The 15735-nt window shown below is 39.1% G+C and overlaps 2 protein-coding genes across 2 annotated transcripts; one reads left to right on the forward strand and one right to left on the reverse strand.

Annotated features, from left to right (window-relative positions):
- Positions 1-7774: 7774 nt before the first annotated feature.
- On the reverse strand, positions 7775-11084 carry LOC140556829 (colipase-like). Its single transcript, XM_072680909.1, has 3 exons — positions 10950-11084; positions 10062-10184; positions 7775-8259 (listed from the first exon to the last, which is right to left on the reverse strand). The coding sequence occupies exons 1-3, from the start codon at positions 11082-11084 to the stop codon at positions 8131-8133; spliced, it is 387 nt and encodes a 128-aa protein (XP_072537010.1). The 3' UTR covers positions 7775-8130.
- A 2070-nt stretch (positions 11085-13154) lies between these two features.
- lhfpl5b (LHFPL tetraspan subfamily member 5b) lies at positions 13155-14841 on the forward strand. Its single transcript, XM_072681218.1, has 3 exons — positions 13155-13566; positions 14352-14610; positions 14775-14841. The coding sequence occupies exons 1-3, from the start codon at positions 13155-13157 to the stop codon at positions 14839-14841; spliced, it is 738 nt and encodes a 245-aa protein (XP_072537319.1).
- Positions 14842-15735: the final 894 nt, after the last annotated feature.

Here is a 15735-nt window from a genome sequence, read left to right on the forward strand (position 1 = left end):
ATTATTGTTAGTAGTAGTAGTAGTAGTAGTAGTAGTATTGTTAGTAGCAGTAGTAGTAGTAGTAGTAGTATTGTTAGTAGTAGTAGTAGTAGTAGTAGTAGTATTGTTAGTAGCAGTAGTAGTAGTAGTAGTAGTAGTAGTAGTAGCAGTATTATTATTGTTAGTAGTAGTAGTATTAGTAGTAGCAGTATTATTATTGTTAGTAGTAGTAGCAGTATTATTGTTAGTAGCAGTAGTAGTAGTAGTAGTAGAAGTAGCAGCATTATTATTGTTAGTAGTAGTAGTAGTAGTATTGTTAGTATTAGTAGCAGTAGTAGCAGTATTATTATTGTTAGTAGTAGTAGTAGTAGTATTGTTAGTATTAGTAGCAGTAGTAGCAGTATTATTATTGTTAGTAGTAGTAGTAGTAGTAGTAGTAGCAGCATTATTATTGTTAGTAGTAGTAGCAGTATTATTGTTAGTAGCAGTAGTAGTAGTAGTAGTAGTAGTAGAAGTAGCAGCATTATTATTGTTAGTAGTAGTAGTAGTATTGTTAGTAGTAGTAGTAGTAGTATTGTTAGTAGCAGTAATAGTAGTAGTAGTAGTATTGTTAGTAGCAGTAGTAGTAGTAGTAGTAGCAGTATTATTATTGTTAGTAGCAGTAGTAGTAGTAGTAGTAGTAGTAGCAGTATTATTATTGTTAGTAGCAGTAGTAGTAGTAGTAGTAGTAGCAGTATTATTATTGTTAGTAGTAGTAGTAGTAGTAGTATTGTTAGTAGTAGTAGTAGTAGTAGTATTGTTAGTAGCAGTAGTAGTAGTAGTAGTAGTAGCAGCATTATTATTGTTAGTAGTAGTAGCAGTATTAGTGTTAGTAGCAGTAGTAGTAGTAGTAGTAGTAGTATTAGTAGAAGTAGCAGCATTATTATTGTTAGTAGTAGTAGTAGTAGTATTGTTAGTAGTAGTAGTAGTAGTAGTAGTATTGTTAGTAGCAATAGTAGTAGTAGTAGTATTGTTAGTAGTAGTAGTAGTAGTAGTATTGTTAGTAGCAGTAGTAGTAGTAGTAGTAGTAGCAGTATTATTATTGCAAGTAGCAGTAGTAGTAGTAGTAGTAGTAGTAGCAGTATTATTATTGTTAGTAGCAGTAGTAGTAGTAGTAGTAGTAGTAGCAGTATTATTATTGTAAGTAGCAGTAGTAGTAGTAGTAGTAGTAGTAGTAGCAGTATTATTATTGTTAGTAGCAGTAGTAGTAGTAGTAGTAGCAGTATTATTATTGTTAGTAGCAGTAGTAGTAGTAGCAGTATTATTATTGTTAGTATTAGTAGAATTGGTATCAACAGTAGAAGCTGTAGTAGTAGTTGTAGTAGAAGTGCAAGTAGTAGTAGTCTAGTCAAGTCAAGTCAAGTCAAATGTATTAGTATAGCGCTTTTTACAACTGTTGTCACAAAGCAGCTTTACATAATTAGTAATTAGTAAAATACAGGGAAAAAAAGAAATAATGTAAGAAGACATGATGCATCCAAGACCCCCAGTGAGCAAGCCAACGGCGACAGTGGCAAGGAAAAACTCCCTCAGAGCTGGAGGAAGAAACCCATCCTCCTCTGGTCAGAACTATTTAGAAATTATTGATAAAAGTTATCAAACCATCTATACTGTTAAACTGCTCTGATCATAATATATGAATCATGGTGTAGTATAACTTGATATAGTCATGGCAGTGATGGTCAGAGTAATGATAGTTAATGGTGGTGATATTAATAGTGGAAGATAGTAGTTTTAGTAATAGTCATAGTAGCAGAAGTAGCCATATTTTATTATTATTACTAGTAGTAAAAGTAGTAGTATTAATTTTACAATTATTAGTAGTAGTTGTAGTAGTAGTAGCAGTGGAAGTAGTAGCACAATTAATAGTAGCAAGCTCCTGAGACTAGAGTATTAATATGCTTCTACAAAGATGCACATCATTGATGCATTCAGTTCAGTAAGGCAGTAGATACACAAATGAATGCATCTATGCAAACAAATACAATCATTTGTTAAACTTGATCACACACACCAAAATAACATGAATTTGAATTTGCAGTGTATGATAGAGTGTTGAAACTGTAGACACGGTTGACCTCTTAGAGCCCTGAGGTGTTTGGTTAATGATTGTTAATTATTAAAATATTATTAACTTTCTTTGTTGTTTATTTTCATAGTTTGAAGACTGAATATAGGCAATCTGAGAAAAAACACACAGGGTCATTTTATTCAACAAAATGCAGTTGAATTTGATCATCTTTCAAATAGAACCTGTTCAGCAATGGGAGGTAGACTAAAATGTCATAACAAGCAGCACACTATGGCACTATTCTAAGTTATTGCTAAGATCACAGTAAGAGCTATTAGCTCCAAAATTATCCCCCAAAATACAGAAAACAGTGGTGAATCCTCTGAGGAATGCATAGCCCCTGGGGTGCAGCAAGGACTATCCAGGAAATAACAAAAGATACCACATTAAAACTTAAGAAACTGTAAACCTTGCTCAACTCAAAGACTCAAAGAGTTCATTTTTCCACTGTTGGAAATAGGCCAGGCAAAAATGACATCCAGAGGAGAGCTGCCAGGTGAGAAACATCACAGCATGTCTCATACTTGCCAAAAATATCTTGATCTTGCAAGTCTACCTCTGAAAGGCTCATTTACTTCAAGGTTTCAAAGTGGCCTTGTAAAAGTCCTTGAACCTCATAGAGATAGTGTGGAGGGACTGGTAGTTAATGCTCAGATGTCCTTTAGTGTGGCTGATTTAAGAACATTAGGCCAAAAGGATCCCCACTTATGGGAAGCGGTTGGTCAGTGGGTCCTGTATTTAGTATTTGTCCTGCTATAACACACCTGAATTAACTCACCAGTTCATTTTCAGTAGGTTTGCTTGAGCAGGGAATTCACCAAGCTGTGCTGGACGCTAAACCCCAGGTCCCCACTCTTAATTTATACGGGTACAAATTATTTTTCTCAGCAATGTATATCCTAGCTTCCCAAATGTAATGGTCAAATTTGCATACTGATTGATGCATGATGGCTTGGAGCAGTTGGTTGAGCTGTAACTAGCTTTTATAAGTCCTGAGTTAGTGATGCTTTCTTAGGCTAGCTTTTTTAGGCAGCTACTAGCCACCAGAGCAACCCTAAAGCAAACCGTGCTTTAGGAGATAACCCAAACCCTGCAGGTTGTAAAACAAGACAAACCATCCCTGCTCCCACTGCTGACCTCCTCTGATTCAGTCCTGCCAGGGAACTGGTTTCTCACATCCTCCATTTTGACATGTATGAGCGACACCACCATCTACACACTCAGCAACCAACAATCTGACACCCTGCCACTGACCAAATGTAAAAGAAATTTGTTAGGTAGGGGTAGAAATAACCTGACCTTTTCATGAAACACTCCAAATGCTTCAGGTGCTTTAAAATGTGCTTTAGTAGGTGACTTTTTTGTAGCTGCAAAAATCCCTGTCAAACTCCATTCCTCCCTCTAAATGTGTTTCTGGGATGCCTTGTATTCAGGTTATCACAATTGCAACTGTAAAGTAAACATGAGCTAAGATGCAGAAAACCAACATGATTTGTGAAAAGACTTTAATTAAAGCAATTTACAATTCCATATTTATGTATGTGTTTTTAATTACGTTTAACGCAGCATCAATAACTATCCGGTGGCTTTTCCATGAAGGCCGTTCAGGATGTTCTTCCCTGTTTTGTGCAGAAAGGCTTATTAGGAAGTTCTCCCTCACAGATTCCAAAGTTGGTTGACGATGAGACCTCTAACGGACCAGTTACATTCACATTTGAGTACATCCTCGCAGAGGTAGATGTAATATGTGTCAAACAAGCTCTGTGTGGAGTATAAATTGCAGTGGTTAAATATCTGAAATTCCATATATTCCAAATGACCATATCCCACATACAGTAAACAGCACAATTACAGATATCATTGATATGTAGCCTTTACATTTTGTGGATGTTCTACCTTAACCCCTGACCCCCTTAGGCTTATTAGACATTATTCAGCAACTACAGGGACTTCTGTGACAATTGATAAGGATATTCCTTGGTATTAGAAGTGTGTAATAACACGTTCGGCCTGTTTAGGGGTTCAACTTTCTGCATCCTCTGTGCAGTGCAGTCCAAGGGGGGATTACTAAAATTACTGTAAATAATGTGTGCAGCTGTGGTGTTTCCAGTCATGTTTGTATGAAGGCTTCTGCTGTAGCAATACCAAAGTCATTACCAGTGTCAAAACATAGGAATGCCACTTACAGCCATTCCTGATTAGGCTTTGTGGGTGATTCTTATCAGTCACTTTAAACCTCCATGGTCAGATAAGATTTTCCATGGCTGCAACATCGGTGTGAAAATCTAAGTAGCCTAACATTGTGTTGACACCTTTCATTCTTGCCTTGATGTACACTCTTAAAAACAAAGGTGCTTTAAAGGGTTCGTCGAGCGATGCCATAGAAGAACCGCTTTCGATTCCAGTAAGCACCTTTATTTGTAAGTGTGTGTGCACATGAAAAGCACAACAGATTAGTGTGACAAGCAGGCTTCCACTGCAGCTGCGTTTTCCACATGAATTATACTGAAGAGACACAATGATAACTGTGCTTCAGAGTCTGCATAGAAGGCCAGAACAGTTCTCTCAGTTTCACCTTCAGCTGAAATGAGCGTTGTGGATTTATGCATCATTTTACAGAGTGAGTGGTTGTGTGAGTGGTTGTGTGAGTGGTTGTATGAGTGGTTGTATGAGTGGTCAAAGCATGGTGCAGGTGGTGAAGCTGGTCTGTACCTTCTTTCTCTCTGCAGCATGTGAGGCACAGCAAGCCAGGCTGGTGGCGTCTAAGCACATAGCTCACTGTTGCTCTGTACAACAGATATTAAATTGGAGCACAATACAGATTCAGAAATAGACAAAGAATAACTTTTTTCCAGATTTCAGGAAAACTTATGATGTAAAAAAAAACACCATATTAAAAAATCTGAGTAAAAGAAAAGTTTCTCTACGTTTCTGCAATCAGAACAGTGGGATCAAAGTACAACACTGCTGTCTAGTGGTCGGGGTTTAAGCACAACACAAGGTGAGCCACTGATGGTCTGCACAGAGTGAGTTCTTTTGGCACGAACAGTGGGGAGTTAGCAGCAACTCAGCTGTACATTATCTGTAGAATTATGTAGGGAAGCAACAGACAGTAAAACTGTGCAGCCAAGACCGGATCATGAATACTGTAGTATTTTTCATTATTATAGCCATTCTTTCTGCCTGTTTTTTAAAGTAGTGACAGTTCATGACTATGGTTTATGTATTTGCTGGATCTGACTGATATAAAAAGTTTGAAATGATCCTTGCAATATGCCGTGTTTGCCTTATGTCGCAGCATTAAGCTGAAATTTCACCGTAAAATACCGGGTCGATGATATTGCCCCCAGTTTCAGGAGAGTCGTCCAGAGCTATGGCCATCAGGCACAAAGTAATCACCAACAGAGCTTTCAACATAGTGTTGCCAGATCTCCAATCACACTAACTAAGCACCACAACCTGCTTCCCTATAACACTGACCTTTCTGTTTTTGGCTTGTGTACATGTATCCACCTGTTTTCCATTGAAAACTTTCAGCCTCATTGATGTGATCTGCCTGAGGAAGAACACAAAGTTAATTTATAAACTAATAAATGAAACAGGTGCCACGACTGCTACATGCCAACTTTGGTTCTGGCCTTGTTTGGAGGCCACCTACACTTCCGTTTGTGTTGAGGGTGAGAAAAACATTTGTGAAAAATAAGAAGAAGCATTTTTGACTTTTCAGTGCAGGAAAAAACATGTGTATGATTTTGGCCTAAATAGACCAATAATTAGGTTATTATATGCAGTGTTTGAAATGTAAAAAGGGGGAAAGGTGGAGTTCAAACAGCGGGTATAAAAAGCCTTTCAGATACCTTTATTCTCTTGTGCATTTACATCTAAAGTACAAACTCAAACAAGCAGGTGTCACTGAGTTCATTGAATTCAATGGGAATGTAGCATAATTCAAATAGCATGTTCCTGTACATGAATAAAATTAACAGAGATCTTAAGTGATTAGGAATGGCAGAAGGTAAGGGGGGGGAATTGCTTTTCTTGTCATTTTTTGCATCATCCTTTAAATCGAGCCAGTGATGTGTATATTAAGCAACAGTTTTGGGTAGAGACTAGAGGCTGATATACAGTAGTCTGCCAAGGTTTGGGCACCACTAGTCAAAAATACTGTTACTGGGAATAGTTCATCTTAAAAAATTTTAATGCAGAATTAATGTAGTTTCTTGTTTTTATTCAATTTAGAAGTAAAAAAAGAAATAAGCATCATGCAGACATTTAGGAACTTCAGAAGCTCTCAGATCACAGACCTTAACCTCTTAAAACACCTATGGACAATGGCAGGTGTTATTATAAACTTCTGTTACTAAAAGAATAGCCACACCAGTTTGTACAGAGGTCCCTGTGGGTACTGAGTAATATGCTTTTGTGTGTGATAAGCCTTTCTGAGTTAAGGGGTTAATGAGTTTGTTGGGGCTATGGTCTGTTCACAGTCATTAACAGGACAGTGGTTCAAATTTTAAAGCTTTATGAAAATTCTCACTCTTCATACCTTCAAACATTCAGCAGGCATGGACACCTCTAAGCAACTGCCCAAAACGTAAAAATACTGATGCCTACAAATCAGAAGAAGGCTATAAGAAGTGTTTTCAGGTAGCCATTTTCTAAGATTATAATATAGTTAAGACATGGCAGTTAACAGGAACAGGGGAGGTCAAGTTAAGGTCTGGAAGACCAAGAAAATGTTAGCTTGCAGGATTGCTAGAAAGACAAATCAAATAACTGGTGGGACTGTAAAATACATTAAAAGGAAAAAAGCTAAACAACCCTGATGCATTTTGGAAATTCTTTCAAAAACGTGGACTGATGAAAATAATAGAACATTTTGGCTGCAGTGAACAAAGGTGTGCAGAATTTTATAAAAAGAAAACCTTTCCAACTGTTAAGCACAGGTGTGCATTGATCGAGCTTTGGGCTTGTGGTGCAGCTGGTGAAACTGCATACTGGATACCAGCAACACATCTCACCATCTTAAAAGGCTGAATGGGAAACAAAGGATTGCTTATGCAGCAGGATAGGATCCTTAACACACCTTCAGATCATCAATTATCTACCTCAAGAGGTGCAAGCTGTAGATTTTGTCCTCTTTTTGACCCTCACAGTCCCCTGACTTAAACATCAGAATCTTTGGAAAAACCCCAAAAGAACAGCATATGCCAGGCAGCCCAAGAATATCACAAAATTACTATTACAGTAACTACATTTGGGCCCTTTTTCCTTTCTTCTTGTTATTTTGAAACATAAAAATATTCAAATATTTAGCTAATTATTTACAATAATTACAAATGTGTCATTTTTATAGTTATGCCTCTCAGAAACAGGTTCATCTACTCTCTCAGATTCTCACAATAACAGATATTTGATACTGATGTACATAACTGATTAATTAATTTAATAATCACTATCACACATACTAAAATGACACAAATACAAAACATGGCATGAATATGAATATTATGGGTTCAATAGTTAGACCTACAGCCCCAGTATGGACTGTTCTCTCTCATTCTCAACATTCATATGTGTGAGCAACACTGCCATCTACCTGCTCATCCTGTGCCATCAATCTGGCACCTAGACCACAGGCCAATTACAGGAGGAATGTATTAGACTCTTATTGCTTATGCTTGCAGAAAGTTTTATTGGGTAAATAGTATCCTAGGGTCCTTGTTCAGTGAGATACTGCATGGCACATTATACAGAATGTGTATTTTGACTGCATATTCTTTTGATACATTACAACTTGCATTTCTCACAGTAACCTGAGAAATTTGGCTAAGGTACACTACTAAAAAGATTTCATTAAAATTGCACAGGAAACTGATATTAAATAGTTATAGTAATAGACAGTGCATTGAGCTACTTCACAATTCCTTATTCATTTACGTATTTTGAATTATGACTATTATACAGCATATGAGCGTTATTTAATCATTATGGCATTGAGGGTATTAAGGACGTTCTGTTATGCTTTGGTCCTGAAATCTTTAGTTGGGAGCGTTGGAGTCCACACAGGTTCCGAAGTTAGTGTTAGTGATTGAGCCTCCAATGGACCAGCGACCTTCACACTTGAGTCCGCTCTCACAGGTGCAGTAGTAATATGTACCATACAGAGTCTGTGTGGAGAATATGTATAAGAGTCATTTATTCAGTAAACATTTAGCATGTTACTCACAGGACTGGCTTGATGTTATTGTCAGGAACACAACAAGAAATCTTACACACAGTCTTAAAAATAAGGGGAGTACTACACACTTTTTTTACATTTTTGAGGAGGAACATGCTTGAAGCTCTCTACCTCTTCTTTATGTGTCTACAAGAAGTCTGTACAACTCTTCACCACCCAGTCTCCTCCCTTTTAAACCTGTCATTCATCACTCCTGGCTCTAAATATCAGAGGGGGGACTGGGTTCCTACCACAAAGCAGAAGCCATCTGAACTCGAGCCCAAAACACCTCAGACTCCCAAAGTTCTCCCAAAGTTCAAGGCATGGTCAGAACTAGCAAATGATAGCTTGAACCACTTTTGGTTTCTAAAGAACCATTACGTTGTTCTTCTAGCTCTAAATGGTCCAGTGGACCTGAGGATCTCTGGTTCAAATCTTAGGTAATGCTGCCAGCTATCAGCAGTCGGAGCCTGAGAGAGCACAATTGGCCTTGCTTTCTCCGGGTGGGTAGATGTCTTTCTTATTCCCCACATTACTTCAGTGTGATGCTGGCTGGCACGGGCGTCTGCTAGCCGATGCATCAGAGTTGGGTACCCAGCGTTTTCTGCCAAGTACGTTGGTTGCCCAGTGATATTGCACCAGCAGCAGTTTGAAAAGAGGTGGTGGCTGATTGCCCATGTGTTGAATAAGGCACGTGTGAGTCCTCAACCGTCGGAAGCATTATATGTGATAGTGGGAGAGTACAAACAAGATTTTTTTTTACATAATGTGAAGGTTCTAAGACAGACTCTTAAACTGCTATACAACCTTTTTCTATTATGTGAAGGTTCTCAAAAAATACTCACAGATCTCTGTTTTAAACATGACTATTATACTGCTTATAGCATAAGAGCATGATTTTATCATTATAGCATTAAAGGTTTTAAGAACGTTCTGTGGTTCTCAGAGAACCAAAGGAGGTTTGTCTATAGCTTTGCTCAAAGAACCTGAGAGCGTGGTCACATCCCTGTCTTGGGCCAGTGTACTTTATCTTGAATGTTGTGCTCCTGAGCCTACTCAGACCCAACGTCTGCACCACCTCTGCACCACTAAACTCTTTTTAGTGCTTTTACTGGTGCTTTCAGCCCCATCACTGTCACTCTGCAGGAGACACAGAGTGACAGTGATGAGAGTTGGTGAAATATCGCAACAGAGAATTTTCCTTGATATCTACCTTCTACCTTGCAGACTCTGGCTCCAATTCTAATCAACTCAACATTCTCGTCATTGCCCTTAGAAGGCCTGATTAACTGAGTGAGGATCTGGGTTGGCCTTGAAACAAGGGCAGGAAGCTAGATCTCCAAAAAGAGGGTAGGTCAGTCCAGTCCAAAAAATGCCTGTTGTGTGAGAACCAAAACCTGAACCATCTCCAAAACCTGGAACTGCCATTTTCCACTACTGCTGATTAGGCTTCCAAATGACTCTTATCAGTCTGTACAACTCTCTGTTCTGTGTTCTGATAATATGACCTTGACGTGTATTTGAAGGATCCAAGTAGAGGAAACCCTGAGAATGTTCTTAGGTCATATACTGCCAACTATGTATTTATACTGTATATTAAGTTTATATATTAATATACTTTACCAAAACATTTACCCAGAACCAATTACCAATAATATAATAGAACCATCTCTTAACCCATACTGGCACTGAGCTAAGCTGATAAATACTGATAGCTTTATGTATTGTTATGGCACTTATGCTGATCGGTACCTTTTTGGAACATGCCTCCCGCTCTGCAGCACGTGGGGCACAGCGAGCAAGGCTTATCCCAGAGGGGCGATGGCAGCAGGAGCTCTTACACTGCACGCTGAACAGACACAGTTCTCCATTTTTCTGTAGAACAGAAGAGTCAGACAGATTCAAAAATAGATACAGATACATTTATGGCTAAGCTCTCATATCCTGCTATGTGGTTAGTGTGGCACAATGAATAACACTACTATATACCAATAAGAATCCTGGGGAAGACTCCTAACATGATGTACACGTTGTCATAAGATCATTTTTACTATAAAAAAAAACAAAACAAAACAGAGAATATAGGACATGTGAAAAAGTATTGCTCTATGTGTGTAGCTGCTATTGGAATATTCCCTCTAATCAGCCGGTGGGACCACCTCTTACCACTCAGACCAAGACATTGAGAGACTCTTTCAAGGCATCTTTCGCTACATAACTTAATGTTTAACATGGATGTGTGAGCTAGGAGATTAAACATGGAAAGGTAGCAACAACATGAGGTGGCATCTGCCTAGAAAATCCCTTGGATATGTACCTGAACACAGTCAGATCACCACTAAATTTGGTGTGAAGGAGAATATTACTCAATAAAAAACACGTAACTGAATCCCAGAAGCATTTCAAATTTTACACTTTACATTCTAAAAAATAAAAGTTCCCATTATGTGGAAAACTATTCAAACCAGGTTCTCTATGCTTGCATATCTGTGCTGTAAGGCAAAAACCTCATAAATCCAACACAACAAAATACATTTTCAGTGGCACTGCACCGAAGAACCTTTTTGGCACCTGTGTAACTTGACAGACAACTGTAAAGAATTAGTTCCACTGCTTTCTATTGTGTTTCTATACTCTTACCAGGTTGATGATAATTCCCTCATTCTCAGGAACAGCTGGAGAATTAGGAGAGTCAGGAATGACAGGAGAATCAGGATAGGCTGGCAGAGCCGTGGCCGCCAGGCACAGACTGACCATGACCAGAACCTTCAACATGGTGTTTCTGGATCGTGCAGCTGCTAAGTCGGACTGGAACTAAATGAGCTGCTCCTATATATAAGTGCTCCTATCATGCATCAGGACCAATGTTAACAAAGGTCATCTTTCTCAAACACAACTAAAGTGCATTGCTATGACTCAAGCACCAGCTGACAGCCTTACAAACCCAGCACCATAGACCACTGAAGTCACAGCGTTATTCGCGGTGTCATTCACGGCGTCATAGCCAGCGTCTATGGTTATGCCCACATTTGGAACTTTGTGGTGGTCAAATGGAGTTAGCAAGTTTAGTGTGGTCAACAACTTCTACTCAAATCGAACCTGGAAGAAGGATGACAAACCACAAAGTGATAAGACGGCCATAGTTCACCTAACTTTGATGTATTTTACTGGCATCTTTGATTGACAGCTATCATTTCTATTTGGCCAGATTAATGACAAAAGGCTTATTCTCAAAAGGATCCCTATATCAAGTGGTGAACTATTTATAGTTATACTGCATGTAATCTTCAACCAAAACAAGCAAATATTTTGTGGCATTTCTTTATTTTGTTTGTGAGTTTAGACCACACACTCAACAGTCTGAATTACCTGTGTTGGAAAGGGGTAGAATTTAGAGATAGGGTGGAGGTGGGGTGCAAAAATCTGTCGAAAATGGAAAGTGGAGATGAAAATGTATATGTTGTTTAACTTTCAAGAATTTGCTATTTAATCCATTTACACTGATAAGCCATTATATGTAAGTTGTGTAGTTCCCCCATAGTGCCGCCAAAACAGCGAATGATATCAATTCTCAGTCTGCGTTCATGTCAGTGCTTGTGTTCGTTCACAGCCCAAGTACTCTTCCATTTAATGACTGCAACTAGCCATATACAGTCCAAATGCTCCACCCGTGTTATCGAGGATGCATCAGGGAGATAGAACTACAAATGACTCAAGAAGAAGCGAGAAACTGACCAGAAAGAGTGAGTGAGGGTGGGGCACATGCTCAGTGTTAATGTGAAAGTCCATGCAGTTAAATGCAAAGCTAAGTAATATCTAGAGCGTAAATGAATCATTGTGAGAATCCAAAGAAGGACAGTGTCGGAGCAGGGTAGTGGAGAGTTGGGTCTGGCAGTATCAGAACAGAACAGTCAGAATAAGGCGATATCATACTCAAAACACGGGGAGAAAACAGAAACAGAAAAACAGAAAGTAAGGAAGAACAAGGGGTAAAGAGGATTAAGACTGGTGAGTTTACACAGCAGGAGAGCTTGGGCCAGGGCGCAGGCAGGCAGCAGCACTCAATCAAAAAATTGACTAAAAAATTGTGTGGGGGTGACAACAATGTACTGTTCAAAATGAATATGTGTGACTAGTGACTTCTTTGATTGTTTGTTTGGTTTGGATTGTTTGGTTTGGATATTATTTTTTAGATCAGTAACCAAATAAGTTACCGTTATGACACAAAATTACAGAAATATCTGTTCCAGTGCTGTTAGAATCCACAGATGGTGTTGCTATGTAACTACAAGATGACCAAAAGCATGTTCAGCTTAAAACAGTTTGCAAAACTATCTTGTGTTTAATCTCTGTAAGTTTGTATCCCACTCTCCTTTGTATCTGTTTTATCTCTGACCTGTTCTGAATAGAAGCAAGTACATGGTATTATCCAGGCATCAATGCCCTTTTGTTGCCCCATGAAAAGAACCCTGTCTCTGATATCCATTAGGCCAGCTAACACCTAGCCTAAAGCCAAGACCTATTCTATATCTAATTACTCCAGTGAACTGTTTCGTCACCTTATTCGTCTGATTCCATTACCATTCATAATTTATATCCTGACACCTTTGTTGGCTGGGATATTGTTTCTAGCACAAAAGAACAGCAGTCAATGATCTCGTCTGACTCTACAACGTTAGAGTCAGTGCTCTCTACTCTACAACGTTATATTACTTTCAGGACTTTCCAGGACATGCAGATCTTTCTTATTAAAGGACAAAGAGTACTGTTAACACTTTGTTGAGAGATTTTTCAGAGATTTCTGAGTTTTTTCACCTTGCTGGTTTGCTTCAACTTGTTATCAATATGGAGAAGATGCTTCCTGCCCAAGAGGCGGCTAAAATCTACCATACCAACTATGTGAGGAACGCCAGAGCTATTGGCGTGCTCTGGGCTATTTTCACAATCTGCTTCGCCATCATCACCATGGTGGTGTTCATCCAGCCGTACTGGATTGGAGACAGTGTGAACACTCCGCAGGCAGGATACTTCGGCCTGTTCTACTACTGCATCGGCAACCCCATCACCTCCGAGCTGGTGTGCAAGGGGAGCGTCCTAGACTTCAGCTCGATTCCCTCAGGGGCCTTCAAGACTGCCATGTTTTTTGTCGGCACCTCGATGCTGCTTAATGTCGGCACCATGATCTGCTTCGGCCTCTTCTTCTTCTGCAACGCCGGCAGCGTTTACAAGATATGCGCCTGGATGCAAACCGCTTCAGGTAAACAGACTATGACTGAAACTCAGAATAGTGTCAAACTGACGGACTTGTAGTATATTTCCAAATAAATAAATAAATAAATAAATAGATAAATAAATAAGGGTTTATTTATAAGCTTATTTGGATATGTGTGCTGTAGACTGACTTGTCAGAATGTCTGAAAGGTGCATTAGATGTGTGTTGGCTGGTGTCAAATCTAAAAAAAAAAAAAAAAAAGTGGGAAAACTAAATTGTCAAAGCCTTGCTAAATACTCTATGAATTCTATGCTGTTTTAAGCTAGTTAATGCTGCACTGGTGCTGGTTTAACATCCAAAACACAACAAATGCTTATTTATTTTTTAGCAGGATTCTGATATGAGCTTGTAAAAGCTGACAGAATCAGTAGTTCTGTTGATTTCTTCACAACTGAACACACTGGCTGTTGTAATGTACTGTTTTTAATGACTTCTTTTCCCATGGCCATACAAACCTCTGAGAGCTCTTGCAAATGATAGGCTGAAGAGAAAATCAGTGAACTGCTAAGCGGTGATTTTATGAAACCCAGGGCAAGCGAATTACGAATTATTATTAATTAACTACGAATTATCAAAAACATAGGCCTAGTTTTGCTTGATATCAAAGGCGATAAGAGCATGCTGTAATTTTTGTGCTAATTCATAGGCTAACTAGCTACAAGTCTGAGGAAAATTCAAACATTTTGTTTTCAGGGTTTTCAATCTTTTAGAAACAATGTGACAATGTGATGTAGTGAGTTGAGGTGTGTGTGTGCGTGTGTGTGTTGTAGCGGTGCTGTTGGTGATGGGCTGTATGATATACCCGGACGGCTGGGACTCGCCGGAGGTAAAGCGTATGTGCGGAGAGAGGACAGATAAATACACGCTGGGTAACTGCACTATCCGCTGGGCCTACATCCTCGCCATCATCTGCATCCTTGACTCTCTCATGCTGTCTCTGCTCGCCTTCACTCTGGGAAACCGACAGGATAAACTGCTGCCTGATGACTTTGAGGTGGAAGGAGGGGAAGGTAAGAGTCAGAGCTGCATGTATTTATTCAAATAAAGAAATGGAAAAGTATGGAGATGATGTAGCCCATGGCTTAATAAGAACTAGACTGCAGCTCATTTAGAGAAAGGAGAAAAAAGAAGAAGAAGGGTTTCAGATTCTCAGATTTTAGCTCTTGATGACATGATTTACTTTATCACTACAGGAAAATCCTGAATCCAGAGGAACTTCGGACACTAGCTATAAAGAATGAAGAGGACAGTGAAGACTGACCAGTGAAGCTGACTGGTGGAGCTCCAGCTAGGCATACCACTGTTTTATTCAGGGTCATTCCTATAGAAAAAAATATATAACCCTATTTTTGATAATAATATTAATTTTACATTTCACAAACCCAGGGGATCTATATGTCTTTTTAAACATTCAATGATTAAACACCAATGAAAAGTATCTCAGTTTCTAAGCAGAGAGAAAGAGAGGGGGGGGGGGGTTACACATTTCCATAGATTTTAAGAAAACAGTAGCAATGTGAGCATCGATTCTTTCAAAGAACCGCCAGAATTTTGAGTATCTGCCCAGCCCAACCAGGTACAATAAAAAGAGCATTAGACAAGTAATCTCTCCTTTTTCTTTTTTTCTGAACTGTTTTTAGCAATGGCATCAGTACATGTATTAGAAGCTGTTTGAAAAACAACATGCGTTCATGCGTTTCTAATGTTAGTCTTGATGAGATTCTCTTCATGGCCCCATCGCCCTATTTCAAGACAAGCATATTTACCATTTGTGTCAGACACAGATATAATTTGGCCTCCGCCTTCAACCCATCCGTGCAGTAAACAAAAACTTACAGTGGCCGCCCTGCCCTCAGCTCCCGGGGAGCAGAGGGGGTTGAGGGCCTTGCTCAAGGTCCCACTACTCCACTAACGCTCTAACACAGGTGGTGACTGATATACTCATTGTAGGTCATTACAAAAAACTGAGACCATGAACAAACTCATTGCCCCTCAGACACAGGAGTTGGATGTCTGCTTCGGCCAAACGCAACCGCTATACCAAAAAGAATTTGTAGAATACGTGTGTAGCATGATCAGGCAAACAGATTTTATTAAACAACAACAAAAAAGTCCCACTGTGGCTGTTTACCACTTCGTTAAGTGCTATTGGTT

Source organism: Salminus brasiliensis, chromosome 6 (assembly GCF_030463535.1).
Source record: "Salminus brasiliensis chromosome 6, fSalBra1.hap2, whole genome shotgun sequence".
Classification (NCBI taxonomy): domain Eukaryota; kingdom Metazoa; phylum Chordata; class Actinopteri; order Characiformes; family Bryconidae; genus Salminus; species Salminus brasiliensis.

Excerpts from the sequence above, each read along its gene's own strand:
- lhfpl5b (XM_072681218.1), top strand. The coding sequence starts at position 13,155 with ATGGAGAAGATGCTTCCTGCCCAAGAGGCGGCTAAAATCTACCATACC. Across the intron at positions 13,567-14,351 it reads CTGGATGCAAACCGCTTCAG|CGGTGCTGTTGGTGATGGGC; the intron begins GTAAACAGACTA and ends TGTGTGTTGTAG. Across the intron at positions 14,611-14,774 it reads GGTAAGAGTCAGAGCTGCAT|GAAAATCCTGAATCCAGAGG; the intron begins GTATTTATTCAA and ends TTATCACTACAG.
- LOC140556829 (XM_072680909.1), bottom strand. The coding sequence starts at position 11,084 with ATGTTGAAGGTTCTGGTCATGGTCAGTCTGTGCCTGGCGGCCACGGCT. Across the intron at positions 10,185-10,949 it reads AGGGAATTATCATCAACCTG|AAAAATGGAGAACTGTGTCT; the intron begins GTAAGAGTATAG and ends TCTGTTCTACAG. Across the intron at positions 8,260-10,061 it reads GGGAGGCATGTTCCAAAAAG|ACTCTGTATGGTACATATTA; the intron begins GTACCGATCAGC and ends TTCTCCACACAG.